This window comes from Myripristis murdjan, chromosome 3, assembly GCF_902150065.1.
Source record: "Myripristis murdjan chromosome 3, fMyrMur1.1, whole genome shotgun sequence".
NCBI lineage: Eukaryota > Metazoa > Chordata > Actinopteri > Holocentriformes > Holocentridae > Myripristis > Myripristis murdjan.
In genome coordinates, this window is record NC_043982.1 from 16,208,842 (window position 1) to 16,236,212 (window position 27,371).

The window sequence follows — 27,371 nt, forward strand, 5'->3', positions numbered from 1 at the left end:
CAAGTCAGGACCTCAGACGCACTACTCAAGTTCTAGGTGACCGACATCATCCAAGATGAAACCGACACTGCTACATTTCCAGCATCACTGCGTTCACAAAGCAGACGTCACTCATTTTGCACCACTGATCCAAAAATGCCCGACAGGATTCCAACTTGACAAATGACTTTCCACAGATATTTTTCCTCAGTGCGAATGCATTACCGTTTGTCGAGTGAGAGGCTCAGCATATCGGATGACACAGTGCAGCCCAAATAGTCAACTTGTGTGTGCTAAGACCTTTAGCATTCAGGATTTGTTAAACAATAACAGTTATGATGTGCTTGAGCCCGAAAGAGATTATCATCAGTACCTTGATATTAACAGGATGCTTCTTTGTCTTTGACATTTCTCTTCTTTTTTTTTTTTTTTCAGTAGAATATAAGATCCCAGACTGTGTTGTAGGTCAAAGGGTTACAGGGTCTGCTCTGTTGGTCAGAACTAACATGGCCAGTAATAACTACATTCTTAAAATCTGTTCTAATAACAATAAGCATCAGTGTAAGTCAGATATTAACAGTGTAATGAGGCAATTTATCAATATAAAATTACTTACATACAGTCTTTTTTTTGTACTTACAATGCATTCTATATTAGTTGGAACAGTAAGAAGGATTTTAATTATGAGAAAAGTCATTTTTGCTTTAAATCAGGGGTAATAACGATGGGAACAGAAACAAAGCAGATATAATCAGTGTTAGAGGGAGAGGGGACAAACGGCAGGGAACACAGCCTGCAGACAGACTGAAGGCATATCATTGTCTCTGTGCCTCCATAGTCACGATATAGATAGAGCCCAACTAATCCCTCCAGAATGATACCTGTGCCCCTGTTGCATCTGAAGCCTGCCGTGCTCATTTATTGGTGGTGTACATATGCATGCTATTTTTAAATTCCCAGGGTCATCCTGCATCACAAGGCACAGTGCTTCTTTGTTTTAGATAGAAACATAGATAGAAACATAGATAGATAGATAGATAGATAGATAGATAGATAGATAGATAGATAGATAGATAGATAGATAGATAGATAGATAGATATGATTTGTTTGATTTATGTTGCTTACTCTACAGTATGTTTACTTTCTATTTTTATGTTTCTCTGTTTGTTCACTTTTGTGGTTTACATGGTTTACATACTTTTGTTATTGTTTATAACTCTTATTGGGGTGAGATTTCTTCTATAAGCCTCTAAGTTTATTATTTTTTTTTTTTTTAATCTCACCTGCACATCTTCCCTCTTTTATGTTGTTGTTGTGTTTCTGCTGCTTTGTTTTATATGTGCAAAAATAAAATAAAATAAAAATAGATAGATAGATAGTTATGATCCATTTCTGGAAATTTGTCTTTGGTGTTGCTGGGTTGCACAAAGTATAAAAACATTTCAGGTGTGAGGCTCTGGGTCAGCGCCACAAGCCATTCCCCAGAACATCACATACTGATCTTTCAGGTCATTTGGTTTTGTAATGCTGGAGCTGGACTCTTGTGAACTAAAGGCCCTGACATGCTTGGCATTACCACGTGTCTTGTAGTTGAATTGTGCCTAAATATGATTTAGCATAATTCTTAGCCTGCTTACATTACATAACTGCATCCACGTACGGCATGTATGTTTGATGCCAGAGTTGTCACTTCAGTAAACAAAGTGGTTGGGAACTGCATTGTAAAGTGCACTTACTGTACATTACTTTCCAAAACAGAGGAAGACAACAGGTTTTACTTGGGCAACAGCTGAGGAGAAAGCAGTTTTACATAGTTGTGTGTAAGATGTAGCCTACTATTAATAGTTTGCCAGAGAGACAGCAGACACCTTGTGTTGTTTGTTTCTCAGCTGTAAATGCTGTTCATTTCTAAGTTACGAGTTTCAGTAGCCCTTGATGGTATTAAGTTACAAAAACTGAATCCATGAATAAACATGTCTTTCTACTTTGTTGGAGTTCTATGTGGACAGAAGACACAGTCAGATTTTACAATTTGCTACTGATGTGTGTGTGGTCATCTCAGATTGTCTGGCAGTTGGACCCTCAATGCATCTTTGGTGCATTTATACATTTATAACTACTCTGGGCTTTCATCCAGTTATTTTATTTTATTTTATTTAACTTTTATTTAACCAGGGAGGGTCTCATTGAGTTACAGTAACTCTTCTCCCAGGGAGCCAAGTTTAGTTTCACATACAGTTTGAATACCCAAAATTTATGTAATAAAACATGTACAATATATGGTTTCATCCACCACCTGATCAGAAGGTAATAACAACTTAAGTGATGCAGGTGACATTTTGATATTAATACTTTTGTCTCTACAGGGATTTTACAAAGTGCATGCTTTCCAGGCAGCAAAATGAAAAGTTTCACCATGGAATAAACTTAAGTTAAACTGTAAAACTAAGAACAATCAACATAACAATACACAGCAAATAGTGAAAGATATTTTACATGGAGCCAGAATGAAAACAACAACTTCAAGTTAGCAGATAATTTAAGAATAATAGACCTGAACCAACACGTCCTCTGGTCCTTTTGAGCATGTTGGTTGTTTGCTCCAACCCTCCAAATATGACCAGCAGGAGTGTTTCCTGAGCCAGCCACTAAAAATACTTGGTTAAGGTTGGGAAAAGGTTAAGGTTAGGGAAAGGTTTGTCATTATGATTAAGGTCAGGAAGAGGTCAAGGTTAGGTGTTGGGGTTGGCGGTGCCGGCTCTGCCTAAACTCAAATTTTAAATCTACCACGAAGAATCTTGATATCATCTTTGACCACTATATGTCTTTTTAGCTCCATGTATCACAACTCACCCAGTTCTGTTTTCTGCAACAAAAAAACATTGCAAAAACAAGAAATAACTTGTCTTCCTGTGACCTCGAACTTCTAATTCACACTTTCATTTTCTCATGTCTAGACTGTTGTAATTCCCCCTACACATGCCTCAGTCAAGCTGCTTTAAATCATTTACAGTTGGTTCAGGACGCCGCTGCAAGATTATTAACTAGGTCTCACATCACCCATGCTCTTGCTTCCCTCTGTTGGCTCTCCATAAAATTTAGGATAAACTATAAGATTCTATTTATTAAATATAAAGCACTACATGATCTTAGCCCCCAGTTATATCGCTGACCTCTTTATTCCTCACACCACTTCTGACCACTCTGATCATCAAATCTCGGCCTCTTATCCATCCCTCACTCGAACTACAAAACAAAAGGTGATCGCGCCGTCTCAAGCAGCTTCTTAGGACTCTTGTTTTTCCATAGTTCTCAATTGAAGATCTTTGGATTGAGTGTCTGTGTCTTCTCTGTGTGTGCTTTTAGTATGTATGTATATGAGTGTGTCTGTATGTATTTATATACGTATGTTTGTGTGTGTGTGTGTCTGAATATGTATGTATACATATATGAATATCTCTTTCCATGTGTGTGAAGCACTTTCTTACTGTGTGTTTTAAAAAGTGCTATATAAATAAAACTTTACTTACTTATTTACCTTTTTGGGTAAGTTGTTTCAAAGGCTCATACAGATATTGTTCATACACTTCTCAGTAGATGCAGTCCAGTTTATTTGTACAGCTCTTAATCACGGTTACAGTGTCAAAGGGCTTGATGAGAAAAAGAAAAAGAAGTGAAAACTAAAAAAAAAATTCTGTGAAATATAACACAAAGGCCATCATGTACAATATGTAGGTATGTATTAAAGCAGGAGCTGGTTCAGGGTAAGCTGGGTCATAAAATGAATGTAAAGAAGTACAAGCTAAGCTCCTAAATTCTCAAGCAATGATCACTGCACTGTTAGAATAAGACATAGACTGTAAAAACAAATATAGAAAAGCAAATGATCAGGCTTGATATGGGCAGTAGGAATTATTTGTCAATGGCTGGCATTAAAGCCTTGGGTAGGCTTTTGAAAATTGATGGCTCTTTCTGAATATGTGCTCTTGTGTTGTCCATAACAACATGTTTGAAGTATTACTTCAAGCATTACTTCAAACAGCACTAGAGCCTGAAATGTGACTCTCTCTCTCTCTCTCTCTCTCTCTCTCTCTCTCTCTCTCTCTCCCTCTCTGTCTTTCACTTCCCGAAACATTTGCAAGATAAACAGTTTGCCTGCAGTTAGCTCCTATTATTTGAATTGATTATATTTATATAATATTTGAATCATGTCAGAGTCATCATCAGAATCTCTACAAAATGGCAAAATCTTCATCACTTAAAACTCATCAACTCAAATATTTTCCAGATCTCCAGAGGATCATACAATCGTTCCTCAAACAGCTAAATAAATACAAATCAAACTGACATTTCAAAGGATGTCATTTTTATTTTGAATCATCCCTCCCACTTTAGTTTCAGCATTTGCCAAGAAGCCGAAAACCCGGGAGGCAGAGGAGGGGTCCTCTGTGGTCTTTGAAGCAGAGACAGAGAAGCCCGATGCTAAAGTAAAATGGCAGTGCAACACGAAGGATATTGTCAGTGGCAACAAGTACGAGGTCACAGCCCAAGGAAACAAACACTCCCTCACCATAAAAGCCGTCACCATGGAGGATGCCAATGTGTATGCGGTGATTGCTGGCGGGTCAAAGGTCAAGTTTGAGCTGAAGGTCATAGCAAAGCAAGGTGGGAGGCTTTGATGCTGCAGCTGTGAGTCTGAGGTCTGCACTCACTCACCTGTGTGGAGCCCAAACACAGCACAAAGCGCTCAGGGTAGAAAATCACTGCATTTGATGTTTCTGGGTCTGAGCTCACCTCTGCACTGCACTGAGCACTCAAGACTGTACCATCTCTCTGATACTGCTTCGTGTGATCTGTCTTTGTGAGCACAGTCTGCACATTTGTGTACGGGCGATCACTGAAATAATGATTTTATCAAGCACGTTGTCGTTAACAATATCCACAGAGCTCTGAATGTCACAATGACTGTGTCCCTAGTTTGTCATAGGGCAACACGTGTGCTGTTAATCTGTTAGAGTGACCTGGTGCGGTTGTGTGTTTTTAAATTTGATGAGGTGGAAACAAAGGAGAGGCAGAATGGCAGGAGACAGATGGGCCTGGTGAGTAGCAAGTGGCTAGAGACTGCCCACAACTGTCTGCGGCTCATGTTGTAACCTCCGCTGCTCTGTCTGTAAGGTGACCTTGACCCTCACACCAGCAGATTATTTCCTCATGAGTAACCACCACTTGACTGGGGCTCAGGACAGGCATGAGAGGCAGCTGATAACACATGGAAAATTGGTGGGCCATTTAAAGATGATAAGACAGAAACATTTGCATGATAAATGTTTTGAAAGCTGGCCAAGGGATATTTGGCTTTGACAAAACAGACAAATGGGTCACATGGTTTGTATGTTCTGTTAGTCGTGGTACAATACAAAAACATCCATCTTTACAGCGCACCAACAGTAAGTCAGCTATTAAGTCCTTAAGTGTTATATTTGTTAAAGGAATATAACAGCTTTTTGGGCAAAATCCCCTTTTCCCACGTACCCAGACTGAGACAAGATGTTTGATAGCATTTTCACCTCTGTATGTCCAGTGGCTCACTTCCTGTGGTTAGCAATTGATGTTAGCTTAGCATAAAGACTTGAAGTCTATGGGAGTCATTAGCCTATCTCAGTCAAAGTGAAAAAAATAAACCTTACACCATCTTTGAAGCTGTCGTATTTATACACTCTCTTGTGTATATTTGAAATACACATCTTTTTTAGTCTTTTTTCAGCCATTTCAGGAGAAGGTAGATGGTGAAGCTGATACCACTCAACACATTTTATCCTTACGTCTATCTCAGTGATCTGTGCACCACTGAAGGTATAGATAGATTAGGCACAAATTAATTTCTCCTAAAACAACTCTTTTTTATGTATTTCTTTAATTCCAAGGTGTGCATTTCAAATACACATGACAGAATTGGACATCTTGTCTCAGTCTCAGAGTATTCCTTTAAAAGCAAAAGGAAACTGCAAATGGGTGAGATAGTTCCATTGTCTACCTGAGCAAATCAACTTGTTGGAAGATTTTTTTTTTTTTTTTTTTTTAAATCAAGTGCCAGTGATGCTAAAAGTAAATGCAAATTAAATGATCTCATCCCATCAACAGATTTGTCCTAATTTTTAAGGCATAGGCTGTTGATGGCTTATTAAGAGGGACAGTAAGAGCTACGTTTCTGGCAGTGTGTGGATACATCCTCACCATAACATGTCTGTCATTTGTGCCTTGCTGTCTCCATGGTTTTGGTAATGAAGCACCCCCGAAAGTGGCAGTGAAAGACACACCAGCTCCAGCTGAGGCCCCTGCTGAGGGAACAGGGGAGCCAGCTGTACCCAAGGAGCAGGACCCCGCCCCGCCTGCAGCGGAGCCCACACCCCCAGCAGAGGAGACCGCTGCCCCAGCGCAGACTGCTCCTCCAGCTGAGGGTGGGTCTGACCACTAATCACTCCTTCATTTGTTTATTTGTTCATTCATGTGCTTTTTTGTTTTTTTTTTTTCTTAAGAGTGTAAAAATCAGATTTCATAAATCTTCCATCGCTGGAAACCCCACATAAATTTAGGACTAAAAGTTTCCAAATGAGTCACTTGCATGTGAGAAGAAATGTTAAGTCACTGAGTCAAGTGGCTTTTGCAACACCCACATTACAAAACAAAACATGAAATCCAAAGAATAACTTTCCTTAGTTTGTTGACAAGTAAGAAAAAACCCAACACAGTGAAGATCCTTCAGTTCAGACACTGTTAAGTTAATTTAATGCATTTTATAATGAATCACTACTATAACATTGAATTAATCGTTATGTAGTCCACCGCTGTCACCTCTGCTCCACATCAGTTTAAAAGGTGTCCGCATTCCAGTGGCAGATATTTTATCAATCAAATATATAAGCTTACAAGTTTATCATGTTTTCATTTTATTCTGTTTCATGAAATAATTTGAATCATTCTGCTTCAGTACTTTAAAGCAAACAAAAAATGTGCTACATGGTCAGTTCAGTCATACAGTGATCCTGATTCACTATAAATCCTCAATAAATATAGCAAAATAATTACTGCCATAAATTTTAAAAATAAATCAAATATATATGATATGACATTATTGCACAGTGCTGTGTGATGAAGCAGTATTATTCTGAACAAAACAGGTACTGTATGCAATTCTGCCATGTTCAAAAGTGCCATTTTCAATCTTCCCAGGCTTTTGAAACTCTGCACTCAAAGCACCTTTGAATAATATTAAAACTTTGTTGTTGAGTGCATTTAAAAACTTCTCTGAATGCAGACAGAGGCTTTCACAGTACATCCAAGGTCATGACATGCCGTACTGCGGGTTAACGAGTCTGTGCACTGTGTCGCACTGTAGGTCTGAATGAAGGTAGCTTTCCTTATATGCTTTCTAACATGCTTTTGACTTTCAAACTCCTCTGTATCAGCTTCTATTATCAACTTGCTGCCTTTCCAGATGGACAGCTTCCAGACACCAGACAGGACCTCACTGGCCTCTTCACAGAGAAACCCCAAAGTGGAGAAGTCACAGTGGGTGAGTAGCTCCAAAACACTGAATAAACAACCTGTTAGATATAAGATAAATTATGATAAAAACAAATATGTAAACTTAGTGAGATGCAATCAATGATCTGTGCAAAGAGATTTTAAAAAGTCTTTACAGAACAATTAAAAAATACAAATCAAAACGATGCCGGATATTAGGATATAATTGATAATGTGTTGCAACGGCGATGTCTCATTTTTTGCAGGTGAAAACATCACATTTGTTGCTAAAGTGAATTCTGCAACATTGCTAAAGAAACCCACCATCAAATGGTTCAAAGGGAAGTGGATGGACCTAGCTAGCAAGTCTGGAAAACACCTGCAGCTAAAGGAACTCTATGACCGCAACAGTAAAGTAAGCCTGTTACACAAAATAAAACTGAAACACAGTATTTTGCAATGTGATATTCCTTCAGAACGGGGATTATAAAAATGGTTGTTCAGCAGTTGTTACACTGCATGGAAAGCAATGTTGAGAAAAAAACGTCTTGTGAATAAGGAGACCTTACAAAGGCAGGAGAACCATATTTAGCTACAGACAAAACAACAACAAAAAAAGCCCTAATAAATTATAGAACTGGAAAGCATGACAAAGGATGGCAGAGACAGATGCACTAAGAGAGCAAGGAACACTTGATCGCAGCATGCCATGGGCTGCGTTTGTCAGTCTAGGATCATGATAAGAGTAAAGATGGCTCACAAAGGTCTCACAGCTTTGGATTAGAGCTCCACTCTCAGAACTGAATACAACACTTTGACCCTAAGGTGATAATCAGGCAACCTTGTCATGGTTTGTCCATGCAAAAACAAGGAGGGATAGTACTAAAAAGTGTCAAGATGCTGTGTTATTACTATTCTTTTTCAAACAGTAGAGATAAACTGATTAATACTGTTACATCTGAGGCATTCGGCTTTTTCAAGTCAAGAAATTCAAAAATGGCTGATCATCACTACATCACAAAGATCATGTTTTCTCTCCTTTATCTCCTCATGCAACATGTGGTTGCAGGTCTACACCTTTGAGATGCATATCATCGCTGCTAAGGCTAACTTTGCTGGAGCTTACAGGTGTGAGGTTTCATCTCGGGACAAGTTTGACAGCTGTAATTTTGACTTGGCGGTACATGGTGGGTGCACCTATTTCTGGAATACTTTGTTTTGTTTGCTCATTCCTTATTTTGTTCATGGATTTTATTATTATTGTTTACAATCTCACCAATATGTTTCTGAATCTGTAGCTCTTTTTGCAATATACCGTATTTCCCCAATTAATCGCCGGGCCGCAAATAGCCGCCTGGTTCTTTTAAATGCCTGGGGTCTGCACCCATTTTGCGTATTAAACGCCCACTCGAATAATGACCGGGGCGATTATTTGCATTATATTGAGGTAAAACCAAAATAAAACTATTCACCTTATTATTGCAGAAGTAAACAGTTAGCCGCACAATACCTGTACGGCACATCCGTTTTATGTCAAAATAAGAGAGCTAGCTAACGTTAGAAAAAAGGGTGTACCGTAATCTTAAATCGACCTACTGTAAATATGTTGGACAGTAACTGTCATCACAGTAATGGCCTGGTGCAGGTCTGTGCAAAAATAAATAAAGGCCTGCAGCGAATAGCCGCCTGGTTCTTTTAAACGCCTGGGGTCCAAGTTGATTTTGCTTATTAAATGCCAGGGCGATTAATTGGTGAAATACGTTATCACAAATTTAGTGGTTAATGATTAACTTTTTATAGTCTCTTATTACAGCGTCTGTTTTCTGTATTGCATTCCAGAGGCTTGTGCTGTTGAAGGTTTCGACATAAGGACAGCTTTTAGGCGCACGTAAGTTACATACAATTTACAGGCTATATAATGTGTAAATACTTTAATTTTAGTGATACAGCTGGTGTACTGCAACATGATGCCAGAGGAAAGGGAGAATATCAAGAATTGTTGTATTTAGTAAAAAAAAAAAAAGAAAGAATAAAATAAAAAATAAATAAAGAATTGCCACAGTAGGTGCTCTTTGAGGATCTGATTGTTGATTCATATCAATACTTTCCCACAGATATGAAAGAGGAACTTGATGTTCCCATTTCACAAGTGGTCTAAACTATTCTTTTCAACTCACATACCAGAATCCTTGAACAACTTCTGACTAACTAATATTTCTATTATAAATGGTAGGTCTTTTCTTACTACCATCTTTGATGTGGTAGCAGTGGTACAATTTATTGTTATAGACGTTACAAAGAGTGTTTTAATTACTCTGCCCCAAATAGGTTTTAAAATTATCTTGGCTACAGAAAACAATGTATATTTTTTAAAGGCCCTCATTTGTGTTTTCCCAAAGGGAGTTCCTAAAGGTTCAATTCAAGGCCCTGCACTATTTTGTGAGCTTGAATTTTATCAAATTGTAAACTAGGTGGAGATCTGAGATAATGAACATCAAAGCTTGACGTAATAGCTGACAAAATTGTTGTGTGCTATTTTTTAAATATCTAACTATAGAAAATACTAAAAAAAACAAAACAAAACAAAAAAAAACAGATAAATTAATTATAAAATTAATAAAACAGATAGAATCTTTAAATTACAGACTCGTAATTGTTCATCTACAAGATAATATGTTATTTGTAAGTGATTATCAATTATGAACCTATAAGGGTGTAATGTCATCTGAGTATCATCAGTTTATTTGATCATTTAACCCTCAATAAGTCTTTAATTTTACTAATAAATAGAGAATACACACCTGCTTATACAAAATTATTGATATAATGGTTCTTTTTAAGGATGATAGGCAACCTAGGATAATTTAACTGGACAGCTCCTCATACAAGCTGAGTGAGTGCTGCAATTTATTGCACTAAGTAATCTACTGAAGTAAAATATCTGTTTCTGAACATGAATGAATTTATGTTCCAGTTGTCTTTAAACAATATTCAACTTACCGAGCAGCGGCCTTCATTCTGCTTTGCCTGCTATTTTGTATCATGTATGACAGTATGGTGAGGATTCAAATGTGCAAGTTTAAATACAGACTATAGCTAGGTCATAATATGTCAAATTTGTTGGACAGGTAGTTGCTTAGACCTCTTCACTTCCAAATGAGGAAAGTTACTGCCAAAGCTGCTGAAAAAGTATTTTGTTCTTCATGGAAGTGGCAGGTGCTACAAGGAACCACTAATTGGTTCTTTAAATATCTAAAACCAGTTAGAGGTTCAAGTGTTTTTTCCACTAGTGACTGTATAGAGCAGTAGTCTACAATAATGTGTCTTCTGGGTCTGAGATTATTTCATCCCCCCTCCATGGCTGAAGTTCAGTTGCTAATTAGTGAAGTAAGCTAGGTTTTTTTTTTTTTTTTTTTTTTTTTTTTTTTTTGCATATATTAGGTATTAATATTGCTACCATTAGTTTGTTAGCCTGCCATCTTACTAAACATTTAAGGCTCTAATTTGCAGCAATCTGTTTAGACATTAATCTTACTGGAAGATGAGAACATTTAATTAGCAGATATAATAAGGAAGTGATAAAGTTAGCTGCTTAATTGCACAACACTGGAGCGTTACTATGTTGTGTCGAAGGAATAACTGTGGAAATGCAAACTTATTAGGAGTGAAGCTGCTAAGAAGAGAAGTGGACCATCAATAAGGTAGTGGGGGTTTGTTGCAACAATGGAGGCTCATATTCAAACACTGGGAACTGATTGGAAAAGCAAAGAGAAGTCAGGACCGGGATCAGAGACCGTCTCTCTCTCCTACAACCTGCTTCATCTCTTCTTTTGACTCAAACAGAACAAGTGTTTGGATGATGCAGCCTCCTCTGTCTGCTGGGTTTTGAGAGAACGACCACAGAAGCAAGACCAAGAGAGGGGGAAAGATTTAGATTTTTCTAAGCAACACAGATTCCTCAATACTTTTTTTTTTTTGTCTGGATGTTGTAGGTGACTACAGTAGCTGTCATTGGGTTAACCTTTGACTGAAGCAAATCAGTATATTTGGAGATTGTCTACTTCAATCCAGTTTAATGAACTATTTAATGACATGCTCTCGTTTAAGATCAACTGTCACCTCTCTCTGATCTGCTACTGGGTCTCAATCAAAACAGCAGAGCCAGCTGCACAAACAGCTACCCGGCAGAGTGAGCTTTGGCCCTTGTTTGATTGTGCTGAAAGTGCAGGATGTGTTAAGACACACAGGCTTTTCAGTGGTCGAGCCCCCGCATAGTGCTGCCACATGGAGGAAGTGCAGCTACACTGTGCTGTAACTTTACCACATAAACCAGAGACTCACTGTCTAATCCTGCTGTGAGATCAGAGGCAGGACACTATCACACAGCTAAATCTATGTCCTTGCTTACATCTTTCATCCTATTGATCACAGTAGAGCAGAGATTCCACACCAGGATTGAGACCAGGTGGTTTCTGCCATCAGAGTGTTTGCCTTTGTTTCTGTTTGAAGTATTGTTGTTGCTCATGGCTTGTACATGGCAACAACTATCTCATCACATATCACACATACATATATCAAAAAAATATATGTCTGTCTGCACATGCATTTCTTTTGTCCATTTAGCTCCCACTTCATCTTTCAGTCTTTTGATATTTATATATACAAACTGGTTGTTTCTATCTAGTGTAAATGATTGTCTGTTTTTATATTAGTCTAAATCATGCCTTTGAAAATTTGTTTTGGATCTTTTTTATTCTTGCTCTCCTTGAATTGAAGAACTACAACAGACAAGAAAGTCACTACATACATTTATATTTGATACTGTAATGTTGTAAATGCCCATGAATATCTAATAATATTATGCCAAACAAATACCTATAAAAAATAACACTTCTTTTCCACTGACAATTGTGATGTTGATGCACTCAGTGATGAAAGGTGCATGAAAAATCGCATCTTGCTGTGCTGCTGATGCTTTGATGCTGCTGGCTCATTTTTCTACAGTAGCACAGATGGAAATGAGGACTCAGGAGAACTGGACTTCAGCACCTTGTTAAAGAAGAGGTGAGTAGTTACAAAATAGTTACTGTACACTGTAGAGTTTGAGGAAATGAAAATTTAAAAAAATAACCCTTCTCTTACTGATCATAATCTCTCTCCCTCTCCCTGCATCTCGACATGCCTCTTCAGAGAGTAAGCAACATCTGCATTTTTGTCTGCAGAAACCTCTTTTCCCCTGAATTTTTCCACCTCACTGCCAGTATCAAATAAGGATCAATAATTCTAAGCATGTTCAACATATTCAGTATTAAATCCTTTCAAAACCCATTGCCCCACAATATGGGCTTTTGAAAATCTAGTCAGCCTATCATAGCTCACTTTTACCATAACACTGATCTCATTCTAGATTAATCCTGCACCCGACAATATTGCACCTCTTCTCTTTATGACCCTTTCTTGACGACTGCGACACTGTACAGTGAATACATCCTCTACAAACACAGTGCTGCTGTATTATTTTTCTCCCATCCTGAGTCATTCACAGTCTTTATTCTGCCAAGCAAAGTCACCATCCCAACTCATCTGAAACCCCTTGCTTGAATCGTGTCCTTTAACAAGAACATTGTTGCCCCTCATTCTCCAGGATATGTGACGACACTCCTTACTCCCCGTCATAACAGCAGAGAATAATGTTAGTGTTTGTTGACATAACTGATGTTTGGCCTAACTCTTTCCATTACAGTTTTATTAACCAATAGGGGAGAGTGGGGTAATTTGTGCCAAGGGGCAAGTAGTGCCACCCCTGTTATCTAGAAAACCATAGAAGAAGTTGGTCATGTGACCACATATTTTTGAAGAGGCATCCATTTCACTCATCCTGTAAAGAAGAGAGACTCATGGCTTGAGAGGAAAGCACATTTAAGTTCAAAAAACATTTTTTTGCCCTCCAAAGTAAAATTTCCATGATCAAGGTTTTTTGATTGCTGTGTTTGAACAATTAAAGAAAACTTTGAAAACAGTTCACACAGGTTTTAGTACTTTAGTAAGCTACACCATGAGTCTATACAGTTAGCATGATGTTAGCTCAAAACAGCTGGAGGATGCATTTTTTTCAAAATAGTGGGTTTGGGGTGATTTGTGCCAAAGGGCCTTGGGGTAAGTTGTGCCAGTGGAACAACTTGTGATTATATACTATATATTACTTTATTGTATTTTATTGTTATTGTACATTGTCTTCTTACCTTTGATCACTAAAACTATTCAGATTCAGATGAAGATGATTTGCAGGTGCTCATTTTGGAATTTTTATTTTGTTCTGGGTATGTGTTCATGTGGCACTAGGCCTTGTTATAGAAAAGTGGCCTGTGATCTTGTTAAAATAATAAATAAATGTTAAATAAATAATTTTGTATTGAATTTGTTTTGCTTTTATATAGCATTATCATTTGTGAGGTTAAAATGATCTGTTTTGCTTCAATTATCAATGGCACAATTTACCCCAGTGTATTCTCTCTAATGGCACAATTTACCCCGCACCGGGGCAAGTTGTGCCACAAAACCACTTTTTTTTTCGAAAGCTATATTTCTCAAACAGTTTATATAAGATCCAAAGTGATTGTTCCCAGGGATGCACAACATCCTAAACTATATGTGCATATTTTAGTTGGAGGCATTACTGTAATCCCCTCGCTTTAAAGGCACTTTAAGTAAAAATTGGCACTATTTACCCCACTCTCCCCTACATTTATTTTGTTACAAAAATCAGATTTCTAATCTGATGATGTATGTATTGGTGTTGCTTTTGAAGTGCTATGGACTGTTGCTGTGTTTTTTAATCCATCTGGTTTGTTTTGCCATACTTGCCGCTTGGGTTCAACCTCTGAATGAGCAGCAGTTTTTTAAAACCCTCAAATCGGTAAGAAACTGCTGATATTGTTGTGTTGTCTGGGTGTCATATGAAAACTGTAGTGTGTGCATTGTTGAGAGAAATTTGGCATCTTAACTGAATAAAAAATAATGTAATACTTCATAGTAAGCATTACCAAAATGGTTAACTAATCATTATTTAATACTTACTCATTACTGGAATTAACTACAAATTGATGGTTGGGAAAGTTTTTATATTTCTAGTAAACTGATTAATTGACATTTTAGCAAAACAATCATTTATATGTTGTATCCTGACTGTTAAAAAAACAGTGATTTTTTTAATAGTCTTTTTCCTCCCAATTTGCTGTTTTCTTTAGATACAGGTGCAGTACTTTTGAATCTTTTTTTTTTTTTTTTTGTAAAGTGTAATGTGTAAATAAGATTCAATCAATACGGGACTCTTTCTTAGCAGAGGGCCAACAAGGGCTCTCAAACATAAATTAATGCTATGTTGACTCCTTTTATGAAGTTGGAACTGAAAGATGAGTGAGATAAAATAAAAAAATGGCAATTTAATGTGTAATTCCGGGATTAACTTTCCTGAACATTTTTAACAGTTGCAACTGTATAACAAAGGCCTATATTATGTTCATGTTCACCTAATAGGCATTTACTGGGCTTAGCAAAAAATTTTATTATGTACACAATATCATTAGCAATTATTTAGTAAACAATGTACAATATTAACTAATCATTAATTAGCTGTTAGTTAGCCATTACATACACATACAATAAGCATCTAAGCCTGTCAGTAGCAAAACTAGCACTTTTAATAGACGTAATCAAACGTTCATACATGTCCTGTTTCATTAAACTGCAGGTTTGCTCAATAATGGACCAGTTCCAAAAATCTTTGGTCCTATCAGGTTTCTGGACCCAAAAAGATGGAAAAATAGGGCCAAGGTTGAAAAATGACAGAATTATCCTGAAATGATGGGTATAATCACATCTGCTAATCACATCTGTCAAACCAGTGGTTTATGTCCTTGCTCTGTGTTGGATTACCTGTAACAGAGCCACGCAGGCGAATGCAGGACCTGAGGTGGATGTGTGGGATATTCTCCAGAAAGCTCCTGCTTCAGAATATGAGAAGATTGCTTTCCAGTATGGCATTACAGATCTGCGAGGCATGCTCAAGAGACTGAAGAAGATGAAGAAAGAGGAGAAGAAAAGTGAAGGTTAGTGCAGGATTTATAATTGTCCACACATGTTATGATTCTGAAGTACTACAGCAATAATAATACTACTACAAAATGTAGGTATGATACTGTATCAACTGATTACGATATATCTGATTATTGTACATATTAGCTTTCCTCAAAAAGCTGGATCCTGCCTACCAAGTGGAGAAGGGGCATAAAATTAAACTGGCTATTGAGGTGGCCAATCCAGATGCTGAGGTGAAATGGCTGAAGAACGGACAGGAAATTCAGCCGACTGGAAGGTTGGACTGTGGAGAAGAGTTGGCTTCCGTTCATCTCATTTCCTTAAAACAAACCTAGTTGTGCAATAAGGAACACTGAACAAATACTATGATGACATTTGAACGTGTTAATACCATCTTTTCACCTCTCTCTCTGTCTCCACTTTCCCCTTTTACCCCTCCAATCATCCTACCTCTCCTTTCAATATGTGGATGGACTCACTTCCTTGTCATTTCATTGCATTACTAGCAAGTAAGTGCTCTAATGAGGGGAAAAATAAGGAATGCAAATAACATTACAACAGGATCTTATAATAACTTCATGTGGCTGGTATGGTTTCAGAGCTCATAGCCACCTATGAACCATGTCCAATACATTTTCTGTCAGTTTGCCATTTTCATGTTGTCCCCTGTCCAAACCCAAAGAACAAAGCAGACTGAAAAAAAAAACAAAAAACAAAAAAAAAAAAACAGCATGTTTCATGTCCAATATCAAAATTATTGCCACAAATACTACAAGAGAGCTTTACCCGTTTTTAGAGAAGTTTACATTTGATGACATGCCTCCTGTCCTCTGTCAAGGTACATCTTTGAGAGCGTTGGAAACATGCGCTACCTCACCATCAATCACTGCTCCTTGGCAGATGATGCAGCATACAGCTGTGTAGTGGGAGATGAGAAGTGCACTACTGAACTCTTTGTTAAAGGTATTTATAATTCATGCAAAATCAGCCACACAGAAAAAAAGGTTAGGAAGGCAGTTGTGAGAACCACAGTGCATATCCAGTCTCATATTTTGCCATCTTTTTGTCTCTAGAACCTCCTGTCCAGATCCTGAAGAACCTAGAGGATCAAATGGTCATGAAGGGTGAGCGAGTGGAGTTTGAGTGTGAGGTGTCCGAGGAAGGAGCCCATGTGAAATGGTTAGACATTCTACTTTAAATGCAGTCCCTCCTAGTAATCAGACACTCACAAATCATGCTGCTTGGCCATATTTGCCTTAGAAATCAAGCTTTGGGGCCAAAACCTGCAACAAATGAAACTACTCTGTATTCTACCACAATCCATTTGCTCTCTCAAAAGAGTGCTTAAATATAAGGCCATACTTTGTATTATTTAATGTAAATCCTTAATGTTGCTTTAAGTCCCTCTCAAGCCATTGATTAAACCCTTAAAAATAATCTCTTTTTATCATTATTATATATGAAGTAGTTTTGTGCTGTTTGGTGCTGTCAGGTTAACTGTCACTGATATCAAATCTGTTACGGTTTAAATTCCCAAACTAAGGTGAAATTCATACACTCCAGCAGTATGAATCATTTTTTTCAGTTAGTGTTAGATAGTGCGCATTGTTCAGTAACCCAGTAGATGGCATTTGAGTTTGTCATGGAAGCCCTTACGGCCTCGCTGACTAACAGATGCCAGCCCATTGAGCGCAGTCTCTGTCACACACTGGAACATGTTGTATCACTGCTAGCACTAAATTATCACCCAAGTGAAAAGGTCACATTGGCATTTTGATAAGTCACTGCGAATATATATCCATGTCCAAAATAATTTTCTAGGAATAGAGGCCAAAGATCGTTATGAGGACATGCTAAATTGTGAGGAAATTTTTTTTTTAGCTGCGACTGCCACAGAAATACCAAACAATGATGAAACAACACTGCAGAGAGTACTAGATGACTGCTCCAATTCAGACTCTAATAAATTAATACACAGTACATTTTGGGAAATCTTTAGTGCATTTGTATGGTCTATATCTATTCAGCAGCTTTAATCTAAGATATTTTTCAGTCTTTTATAATTTCCACTACAGTCTATTTATTTACAAATATCAGTCAGCACTGATCTGAGCTACAGGAATTGTTTGCTATATATTGTTGTATTAATATCTGTGCAGGGAGAAAGATGGAGTGGAGCTGGCAAGAGATGAATCCTTCAAGTATCGCTTCAAGAAGGATGGCTGCAAACATGTATTGATAATTAATGAGGCCACAAAAGAAGACTGTGGCAACTACAAGATTAAAACAAATGGCGGCGAGTCTGTGGCTGAGCTCATGGTGCAGGGTAAGTCTCGGCCATATTTTGCTCATGGTGTGAAGCATTGCTGTCGGTCAAGAAGTTAAACATTCCAGCTATACATTCACACACCCCATCAGTAGTCGTGTGGCCTTGTCACTCTTGGCATGCTGCCTACCCTTGGGATATGGTGGCTTTTGCCATCACCGGCATCATTCTGCCAAGGTTACCGCACAGGCAGAAGTCCACATGCCAGCTAAAGTTAGAAGACACGGACCGCATTTTGCCTGAAGGGCACAGGTCTGCACGAGCGGCCTGCTTCTCTGCTCTTTGTCTCCCCTTCTCTATTGTTTTGTGCTGTGGATTTACTTTTCATGCTACAGTGGATATGTATTTTAATTTCATACATACTACATTATGAATCAAACCTTTAAGTACAACATATTAGAAAACTGATGCTGCCGTTGTTAAATGGTACCTTTTGATACTGCTTTTGATGACGCATTTGCCACTAAAAATCACAATACAAACTCAGGCGTAGGTGCCATGATAGGGAAAAATAGGTTGATTTTTGTTTCTGAGGTAGCAGTTTCTGTTTTTTTTTTTTTTTTTTTTTTTTTTAATAAATTGAGGGTAACTTGTGGTCTAAAAGTATGTTTTATTGATAGATGGTAGAGTTCCCTCTAGTACCATGGCACAACAGCCTGGTGATACTGATGACAGACCTGCACTCGACCCATCAGGATTTTGTAAGTTTGATTAGCAGATATTAGTCATATTTCTGAACATTTATAGACAATATTTTTTTTTTTTTTTTTTGGATTAGTCTTGTGTGGTGTGACCAGTTCCACAACTACAGGACATTTACTGAATTCATAATGCTTAGGAGTTTCAATTTCAATCCACAGGTAATCATTTAGGAATGATGGATGGGGACGATTCAAACTCATCCCCACATGGACGTAGGAAAAATATAAATCATCTAAGAAACTATCAGCCATCAGTTTCACCCCCTTTGTGACTACCAAGTAACCATGTCATCTCAGCATCATTAGCTTACCGAGCAGAAGTACTCATGATGGTACACAAAACCCACTTTTGATCATCATACGACAACCATCCGACTTTGATTATAGTTTGAGGTTCTTGTCTTCTCACGTTTTCATTCATCCATTTCTATGGTTGAATATATATATACTTGCTGGTGTGTTTGCATATATATATTCATATGCTGTGTATGCTTGTGTAAGTTCATGTGTGTGTCCCTGGGGTTGTTGTATGTAGATCATCAATATAAACCTGATCCTTGTCCCTGATCTCTGTCCAGTTAAGTTTATCTGGTATGCTAATCAAACACTGAGCCTGCCAAGAATTACCAGCTGCCAACGTGTAGCACGGATCAACACCTCAGCCCATGCAGAACTCCCATTATAATGCCATTCCTAGCTCATTTAGCCACCCTGGGAGCAAGCTTATGAAAATCCTGTTACCTTTATTAGGAGTGTGGTGTCAGTTACCTAGTCCTGATATTGGTTTCTTTGCATTAACTTTATTAACTCCTATGCACATTATTTCTCGTGATTTAATAGTCTCAGGCTCCCACATCTGGTGTTAATATCCTCCCGCTTTATTTTCTGCCATAAACTCAATTAGCCATTGCCCTTGTATCTGTTGCTTAGATACAACACAAAAAAGACTGCAGCCAAGATAATGAACACTTCTCACTCTAACATATTATTGCCAATTGTCATCACACATAATAGTTACATCTTTTCTCATCGTCTCAAACCACCTCCTGTGTAATATATGTACAGGGCCTCCATCATGCAATATGGGGAATCATAATATCTGTGATCTGTAATTCAAATCTTTGTTTTCTGACAATGCAGAGAAGGAACTTGAGGTCTACCAGAGCATTGCCGACCTCACAGTAAAGGCAAAAGATCAGGCGGTCTTCAAGTGTGAGGTGTCAGATGAGAATGTGAAAGGCACCTGGTTCAAGAACGGAGTTGAAGTGAAGCCTGATGCCAGAACCCAAATCACGCATATTGGCAGGTGAGGGTGGCAGTGTGCATGTGTCTTCCGGGTACTTTTGTACATTTAATGTGTTGTGCACAGGTCAAAACACAACTGAGTGAATATTTGGACATTTTGGACTTTTTTAAGGATCCACAAGCTGACCATCGACGATGTAAAGCCTGAGGATGAGGGAGACTACACTTTTGTACCAGACGGCTATGCTTTCAACCTCTCTGCCAAACTCAATTTCATGGGTAATATTGATGCATTAACATAAACTGCTGTGCATTACACAATTAACATCATTCATAATCCTGCAAGTCATTTTTTAATTCAACTTAATCTCTCACTGTCAACTTCCTCCTCCTTTCTTTTCTTTTCCAAGAGGTGAAGATTGATTTTGTGCCACGCCAAGGTATGCAACTCTAAATTTTCTCTCCTTTATTGCACAAACTTAACTGATTAGATCAGCTGAAATGCAAGTGTGTTGTTAATTTTATCTACTTGTGCCATGTCTGAAGATCCTCCTAAGATCCATCTGGACTGTATGGGTCGCACCGCTGACTCCACTATTGTGGTGGTGGCTGGCAACAAACTGCGTCTGGATGTCCCTATCACTGGAGACCCGGCCCCCACAGTGGTCTGGACCAAAGGAGAGAAGGTAAAACAGATGATAAGCCTCAAGTTATCAACTGTCATTATCAGCTTCAAGCCTAATGCTTATCATCTGCTATCTGTCGAGAGTTGGATAGGTAAGGCCTGCAGAGAAAACACAAACATTGGTTGTTTTATAATCAAAAGATACAATTTCTAATACATAAAGTGTTCTGACACCATTTACATCTTTGTAAAATATATAAGGCAAGTGCAAAATAATACAACCTGTGTAGAATACATCCTTAACAAATGTAACTATTTTGATTCAACCTGAAAATAACCAGGAAAATAGGTGTTGAGAGTTGCTGATGTTATAATAACACATTGTGGTATTTCTCCCTGCTAATAAAGCCGGCTGAGATACTTAGGTCTTTTCAGTGGTGAGAGTATTCTGGCTCTTGTCACCCATCTGAACAGGTAGGTTGCCACTAACATTTTAATTGCCCTCAAGTGCCGGTAAGCACTGGTCTCTGAGTTGAGGAGAAGGGGAAGACACATTCCCTCTTTGCTCTCTTCCTCTTTTACCGCTTTGCTTTGCTCAAATGTAGGCTAGTTCTGTAAAGGCGGAGGGAGAGGAGAAAGGAGAGCCAGCACCCTCTTGGACTCTGAAAGATGGGGAAGTGAGTGGAGACCTAAGCCTATCTCATGGTCTTGTGCATGTCTCTTTTTAGTATGTCCATTTTCTTTTTTTTTTTTTAATGGTGCCTGTCTGTAGCATCTGTATTCTCAAATTCACCAACTCCACCTTGTACACGGATGCAACTGCCTGTCTTCATTCTTCTCTGTTCCCGTTTTTTCAGGCATGGTCTTTTATTCCTTTCAACTTGTGTTTTACATCCATCTATTCCTGTGACATTTTTGGAAATTACTGAAGTTCACCAGCGCTTTGTCACATACTGCATACCAAAAAAAAAAAAAAAAAAAAAAAAAAAAAAAAAAGAATTTATCTTGCACCTGCTTGACTGAGATAAATCAACGTGCTGTTTCACAATGCTGCAGCAGATGGATGATGACAGATGCACGAAAGGCAACTTCTACAGTGGCTGTTACTGTACACATGTTGTGTGTTTTCCTTTGACTGTGTCTTTACTGCCACCCGTCTTTGCAATGTCACACAACACAAAGTGCAAGGTAGATGATGCATGCCATATCCGTCCATGCCCATGAGGTAAGAGCATGTTCTGAATCTTCCGTCAGTCGCATCTCAAAGGAAACTCAGAGCTGGACAGTAAGTATGTGCCACAGGTCATAGTTGTGTGCAGAGACTGTATATGTCTGGATTAAAATTCCTGGATTACATAATCAAATATAACAGTCAAAGCAACATTATAAATATGTGATTAATTATTCATACGGACACATAAGATTCTCAGATTTAAGACACCTTCCTTTGAAAAACTAAAAGCCACATTTAGCTGACTGCCTCCTCTTCTACAGTTGAAACAGTATGTCTTATGGCCAAATAGACTAGTGTAGATATTTTGTTTTTGACATGTTGTACATTGTGAGCATTTCTCTTTGAAGGGTATTGCTACGCCGTGGAGAAGCTGTGTGAAATCATTTTATTGGTAGATTACTTTTCAAACTATAAGCAGTCAGAATAGTTCTGGCCAAGTCATGGAACTGGAAGTAATTTATGACACTGTCCAGCACTGGCTCTACATCTGCATGGTGACATCTGGAGTTCAAATGTACATGTCATGGTTGGCTTTGAAAAGCACAATCTGTTCAGTTACTCCTGAAAAGTTTGCGATGGAAAGAGGAATGTTCGTTTTCTGTGGAAATACAAATGACACAGTGAGCATGATGTGATTATGCACAGTAAAAATGATGATTTATAAGTGTCTCAGTAGATGATCTACTGCACCAGATACTAAAACTACAGCATGAGGAACAACACCAATCTGTTTACAGAGAGAGGAAACTGTAAATAGTTTAGACTGTAGATAATCTACTGAGGCACAATCTAAAATGTTGGTACCGTGGTGGCACTGCATCTCACCACCTGTTCTGCTGCTCTAGATGGTCACAGAGGGCGACGGCAGGGTCCACGTGGAGAGTACCAAAGGCCACTGTATCTTCACCATTGAGGGGGCTGAGAGACAGGATGAGGGAATCTATTCTGTTGTGGTTCGCAATCCTGCTGGAGAAGATACTGCCGACATCAATGTGAAGGTTGTTGGTAAGATGGCGCTCTGTCACTCATCACAAGATGGGGAATGGAAATTATGCTCAACATTTCCAATTACAGCATACACACAAATAAAATAAAATTTAAAAAAAATCCACATCTATGGAGTGTGTTTTTTTTTTTTTTTTTTTATTGAGCAATCAAACAGAATAGGTTTGCAATAAAAAACAGATTCAGAGCACACTATTGACACAGAAATCAAAAAATATTTTACTGTAAGTAACATACATTTGTGATTAAAACGCAATTTTTGTTCAAGAATCTAGTTTTGTTTGCAAGTCGAAAAGATTTGATTGCAAATATAAAGGTTTTGTTTGCACATCCAAAGTTTTTTTTTTTTTTTTTTTTTTCAAATTCGAAAGTTTTGTTTTCAAATCCAAATGTTTTGCTTTCTGTTGAGCTGAATCTTGTGGGCGGGACCTGGAAGATGTGGATGTTGCCAAGCTGTCCCTCCTGCTGAGACTGGCCAATAGAGATGTGTTTTACATCTTTCAGCAAAACTTGGATTTGCAAACAAAACTTTTTTATTTTAATCACAGATTTATTTTACTTGAAATAAACCATTTTTTGTTTGAAACTTCCATAGTTTTGCTCTCAAATGTGGATTTGAGAAAGTTTGAAAAGCCCAGTGTTAGCAGAATTTATCCCCATGAAGGAAAACATAATCCTGCAGTTAAAGTTTTGACTTGTGAGGAGTAAGGTAAACAGTGATATCAGTAATATATTATCTGATCATATCAAAAAACGTTTTCCCCCAGATGTTCCAGATCCTCCGCAGGCTCCCAGGATCATCAGTGTCGGAGAAGATTCCTGTGTGGTCCAGTGGGATCCCCCTCTGTTTGATGGTGGACAGCCAGTTATTGGTAAAAAAAAAAAAAAATACTACTACTACTAATACTAGGTAATTGCTTCAGTGTCCTTTTTTACAGTTCTTCCAAGCCAAGGTAATCATCTTGCAGCAAAACTCAATCCAACAAACATGAAGTGTCTTTCTTTGAATTTTCAGGCTATGTGCTGGAGAGGAAGAAGAAGAAGAGCTTCAGGTGGATGAGGCTGAACTTTGACCCTTACCCTAACACGACCTATGAAGCCAGGCGGATGATCGAGGGGGTGGCATATGAGATGCGAGTCTATGCTGTCAACTCCATCGGCATGTCTCGTCACAGTCCTGCCTCGCAACCTTTTGTGCCAGTTGGTGAGTGCTTCTCATTGGGTTTTCACTACTGCCTCAAACCCCAGTTGCTGTATTCAGCCTCTGTCGACCATTTCTCAAGCGGACATTCAAAATAAATGACTGGTTCATTGTTGAAATCAGCTTTCAGAAATAGAGATTGTCATTGTGCATTGATTGATGATTTTATGTGATTGACGCTCTGACATTTGATCACTCTGGCATCAGGTCAGCCCTATTTGGCGACTCTAGAATTGCATGGGGGGCCGGTATGGTTGACTTGTGGTTGTGCCAGAATGGGGTCTTGCTTTTTCTGTGCTCATTTGTACTCATTTGGACGGTACTATTTGTACTGGCCGCAGGTTTTCCCTCAGAAATATAGGCTGCACATGACTGACTATGCTCAGAAGTCAGTGAGTCATGAGAGTGGTGAGTGGGGATGAGTCAGCTATTGTTAATTATTTTAAGTGTTAATGACTGTCACATGCACGATCACCCTGGGATAGCTAATGGGAAAAATACTGCACGATGACAAATATTTCATCAACTGATTATTGTGTCACAGAGGGACAAATAACGTGTCTGTTAAAGAGACTCTAACTATTTATAGCACTGTAGTGAAGCATATGCCATATAGCATACTGGTCAACTCGCGCCACTAGTAAAAAATAATGGATAGTCTACAACAGGAACTTTTGGGTACTAAAACACCTAATTAATTAGAATTTAAAAATGTTTAAGGAAACATCTAAGATGACGATATCTGCACTGTTTCTGTATGTTATAGAAATTTTCAATTGATATTTTGGGCGTACTTTGACTTTAATCTAATCTTTAACTAATCTTTCTCTGAGATTTGTTTGTTTACTGTACATATCTCATAGCCAAGTAAGGTATGCTATGCAGTTGTAGGCACCTGTAGCTATGCAACAACATGTGGACATTCTGACATTTGATGCTCGGCATGTTGGAGCTGCACAGAGGCAGGAGGAGAGACAAAAATGGTTATGTGGCCAAATAAAATGATTTATGTATGACAGAATTTATGACTGTGGACACAGATTCTGTTTTACATTATCTCTCATTCTTCCACTTTGACTTTCCTTACTTTCTCTCATCCTCCACTCGGGTGTCACTGTGAACATCCTTGTGTCCAGATGGCCCATTGCTTTTAAGACAGCTGATTAGGAAACTATCCATGGCATCCTTCTCTATAAATAATGGCCTGTAAGTGTGCAGCTCTACTGGGACCAGCTGCTTAACACAAAGGGACTTGCTGCTACTGTGGAGACTGCTCAGGGAAAACCTTCGCTGCGAATACAACGGAAAACAATAAAAAGCAAGAGATAGTGTGTGGCAGAGAATGCAAGCATAGGGTAGAGGAAGGCATTTGGCAGAAAAGGCAGATAAGTGCAACCACCAACACTGAATCAGTATCAGGGCTGCAATACACTGAAATAAGAAGGAACAATGACAAAGCCTAAGCTCCCAAAGACCGCTGAGAAGAAGCCAGCGGCGGAAGAGACACCCGTGGATGCTCCAGTCGTGGCACCAGCTGAGGAGGAAGCTAAGGAGCCTGACACAGTGGCACCCCCGCCTCCTGCAGAAGAAGTGGTGCCACCAGAGGCCAGCTGTGAACCAGTAGCCCCTGTGGAGGCAGCCCCTACTGGGGAAGAGGGGGCCCCAGCTGAGAGTGGGACGCCACCAGCAGAGGGTGTCCCTCCGGCAGAAAATGGTCCCCCTGCAGAGGAGGGAGCTGCACCCCCGGCAGAGGAGATCCCTGGGGAGCCTGCTCCTGTTTCTGCTCCTGAACCTGAGCCAGAGCCGGAACCTGTTGGCAGTAGGCTTTATTCTTCTTAAGAGCTAGGATATAGGATAGGCATGGCTTTAAAAACGTTAGAATGACTGAATTTGGCTTATGCAACGACACCAAAGGGTGGAAAGATTGGCTGTGTTTTCATTTATACTATTGTCATAAGGCAGTGATGTATATGTTTGAAATGGTTAGGCATGGTTTGACATGGAGGTTGCATGTGGTCAGTCCTTTGAAATGAATGTCAAGATTGTTGCTTTGCTGACATGGTGCTCATGGGGTTAGAACATGGTTTACCCAATGACATGAGAAAATGTCCCTCTGTTGCGATAAAAGAGAATCTGAAAGCTACCCTGAGCTGCTCAGACATTTCCTCCTGCTGTGACTACACATATGAAAATTCGGTTCACACCGTTTGTATGCTTAACCCGTGACATAGAGTCACGGCCTTTAGTGGGGACAAGGCCATGACTGAAATTCAAGACCTTTCAGCTTCTCAGCATTGGCTTCTTTTCAGGCGGCTAGTGGGGATATGCTGCCCTCTCAATAAGTTGTTGGAGCTTTTAAGCACATAGAAACACAGTTGGTGAAAAAAAACATAGGCCTACATGTTGAAATAAAGGTGAGCGCACTACCACGCTGATGAGAAAGGGATCTCTCTCATCATTTGTAAAATACTTCACTTGTGCAATGCTGCTATGTAAGAGCAAGACCTTTGGTTTAACAAGGAGCAAAAGGGAAATCCAAAGTAACAAGACCAGGTGCGTCTAGTGGTGGCCGGGCCATTCTAATTCTATGTTGACTGGATTAGATAAAATATTTGATATATTATCTAAAGACTATCTAAAGCCATATTGTCCTTGTCAGCACATTGTGATGAAATTTCTTTTGTGCTTTTTGCAAAATGCTGTTAACACATTTTTCTGCCACTTTTAAACTGGATGACCCCTTTTTCGGCTGTCCACATACCACTGCTACATGTCCCTTCCATGTTACTGATCAATACCCCTGTCACGTGGTCCTCACCCCGTTGAGAAATCCAGAAAGGTCAGAAAGCTCTTTGTCGGTCACTGGAAGACATGGACAAAAATGTACGGTGTTAATGTTGTAAGGCGTTAACGCTACACAGCTAATCATGATTCTATAAACATGAATTCTGACATCAGTGGTAATGAGTAATATGATCCACCACTTTCAAAGCATGCAAGCTCACATCTATAGTCAATTAACACAGGGGGGGTTTACAAGCTAGCAGGCTTGTATAGCTGTAAATAGTTGAAATAGTATGAAAGAGTTCAAATGAATAACATTCTAGTACTTTAACTAATTGATGACATACAAGCCATACAATGAATACTTTATAAATATTGTCTACTTACATCTGTAGTCATTTATATGGGGATTTTAGACAGTGTCAGGCGCTGTGATTGTCTTCATTTTCCATCAGTTTGTTCATTTTGGATAGCGCACCATTTCCAGCAGAGTCAAACCTCACTATCACTGACTGGTGGATTTCAATGTGATTAAAATCTCTTGGACAAGTTCCACTTTACAGACAGAGAGACAGACCTCTCGGGCTGGTTTCCACCTGCTAACTCAGAAAAAAAGCATTTCCTAAACATGAGATCACCAAATTAAAGA

General features: G+C 38.8%; 1 protein-coding gene across 1 annotated transcript in view; it reads left to right on the forward strand.

The window, feature by feature from the left end:
* mybpc3 (myosin binding protein C3) overlaps nucleotides 1–27,371 on the forward strand; it is a 37,520-nt gene that overhangs the window by 1,058 nt on the left and 9,091 nt on the right. Inside the window, exons 2-21 of the mRNA XM_030082127.1 lie at nucleotides 4,376–4,645; nucleotides 6,268–6,438; nucleotides 7,476–7,553; nucleotides 7,771–7,919; nucleotides 8,574–8,691; nucleotides 9,344–9,392; nucleotides 12,509–12,568; nucleotides 15,449–15,612; nucleotides 15,746–15,878; nucleotides 16,108–16,110; nucleotides 16,440–16,564; nucleotides 16,675–16,780; nucleotides 17,761–17,927; nucleotides 19,769–19,934; nucleotides 20,046–20,152; nucleotides 20,284–20,313; nucleotides 20,420–20,559; nucleotides 22,578–22,737; nucleotides 23,505–23,609; nucleotides 23,753–23,941. Coding sequence (XP_029937987.1) covers nucleotides 4,376–4,645; nucleotides 6,268–6,438; nucleotides 7,476–7,553; nucleotides 7,771–7,919; nucleotides 8,574–8,691; nucleotides 9,344–9,392; nucleotides 12,509–12,568; nucleotides 15,449–15,612; nucleotides 15,746–15,878; nucleotides 16,108–16,110; nucleotides 16,440–16,564; nucleotides 16,675–16,780; nucleotides 17,761–17,927; nucleotides 19,769–19,934; nucleotides 20,046–20,152; nucleotides 20,284–20,313; nucleotides 20,420–20,559; nucleotides 22,578–22,737; nucleotides 23,505–23,609; nucleotides 23,753–23,941 — 2,490 coding nt within the window. The remainder of the gene's footprint in view (nucleotides 1–4,375; nucleotides 4,646–6,267; nucleotides 6,439–7,475; nucleotides 7,554–7,770; nucleotides 7,920–8,573; nucleotides 8,692–9,343; nucleotides 9,393–12,508; nucleotides 12,569–15,448; nucleotides 15,613–15,745; nucleotides 15,879–16,107; nucleotides 16,111–16,439; nucleotides 16,565–16,674; nucleotides 16,781–17,760; nucleotides 17,928–19,768; nucleotides 19,935–20,045; nucleotides 20,153–20,283; nucleotides 20,314–20,419; nucleotides 20,560–22,577; nucleotides 22,738–23,504; nucleotides 23,610–23,752; nucleotides 23,942–27,371) is intronic.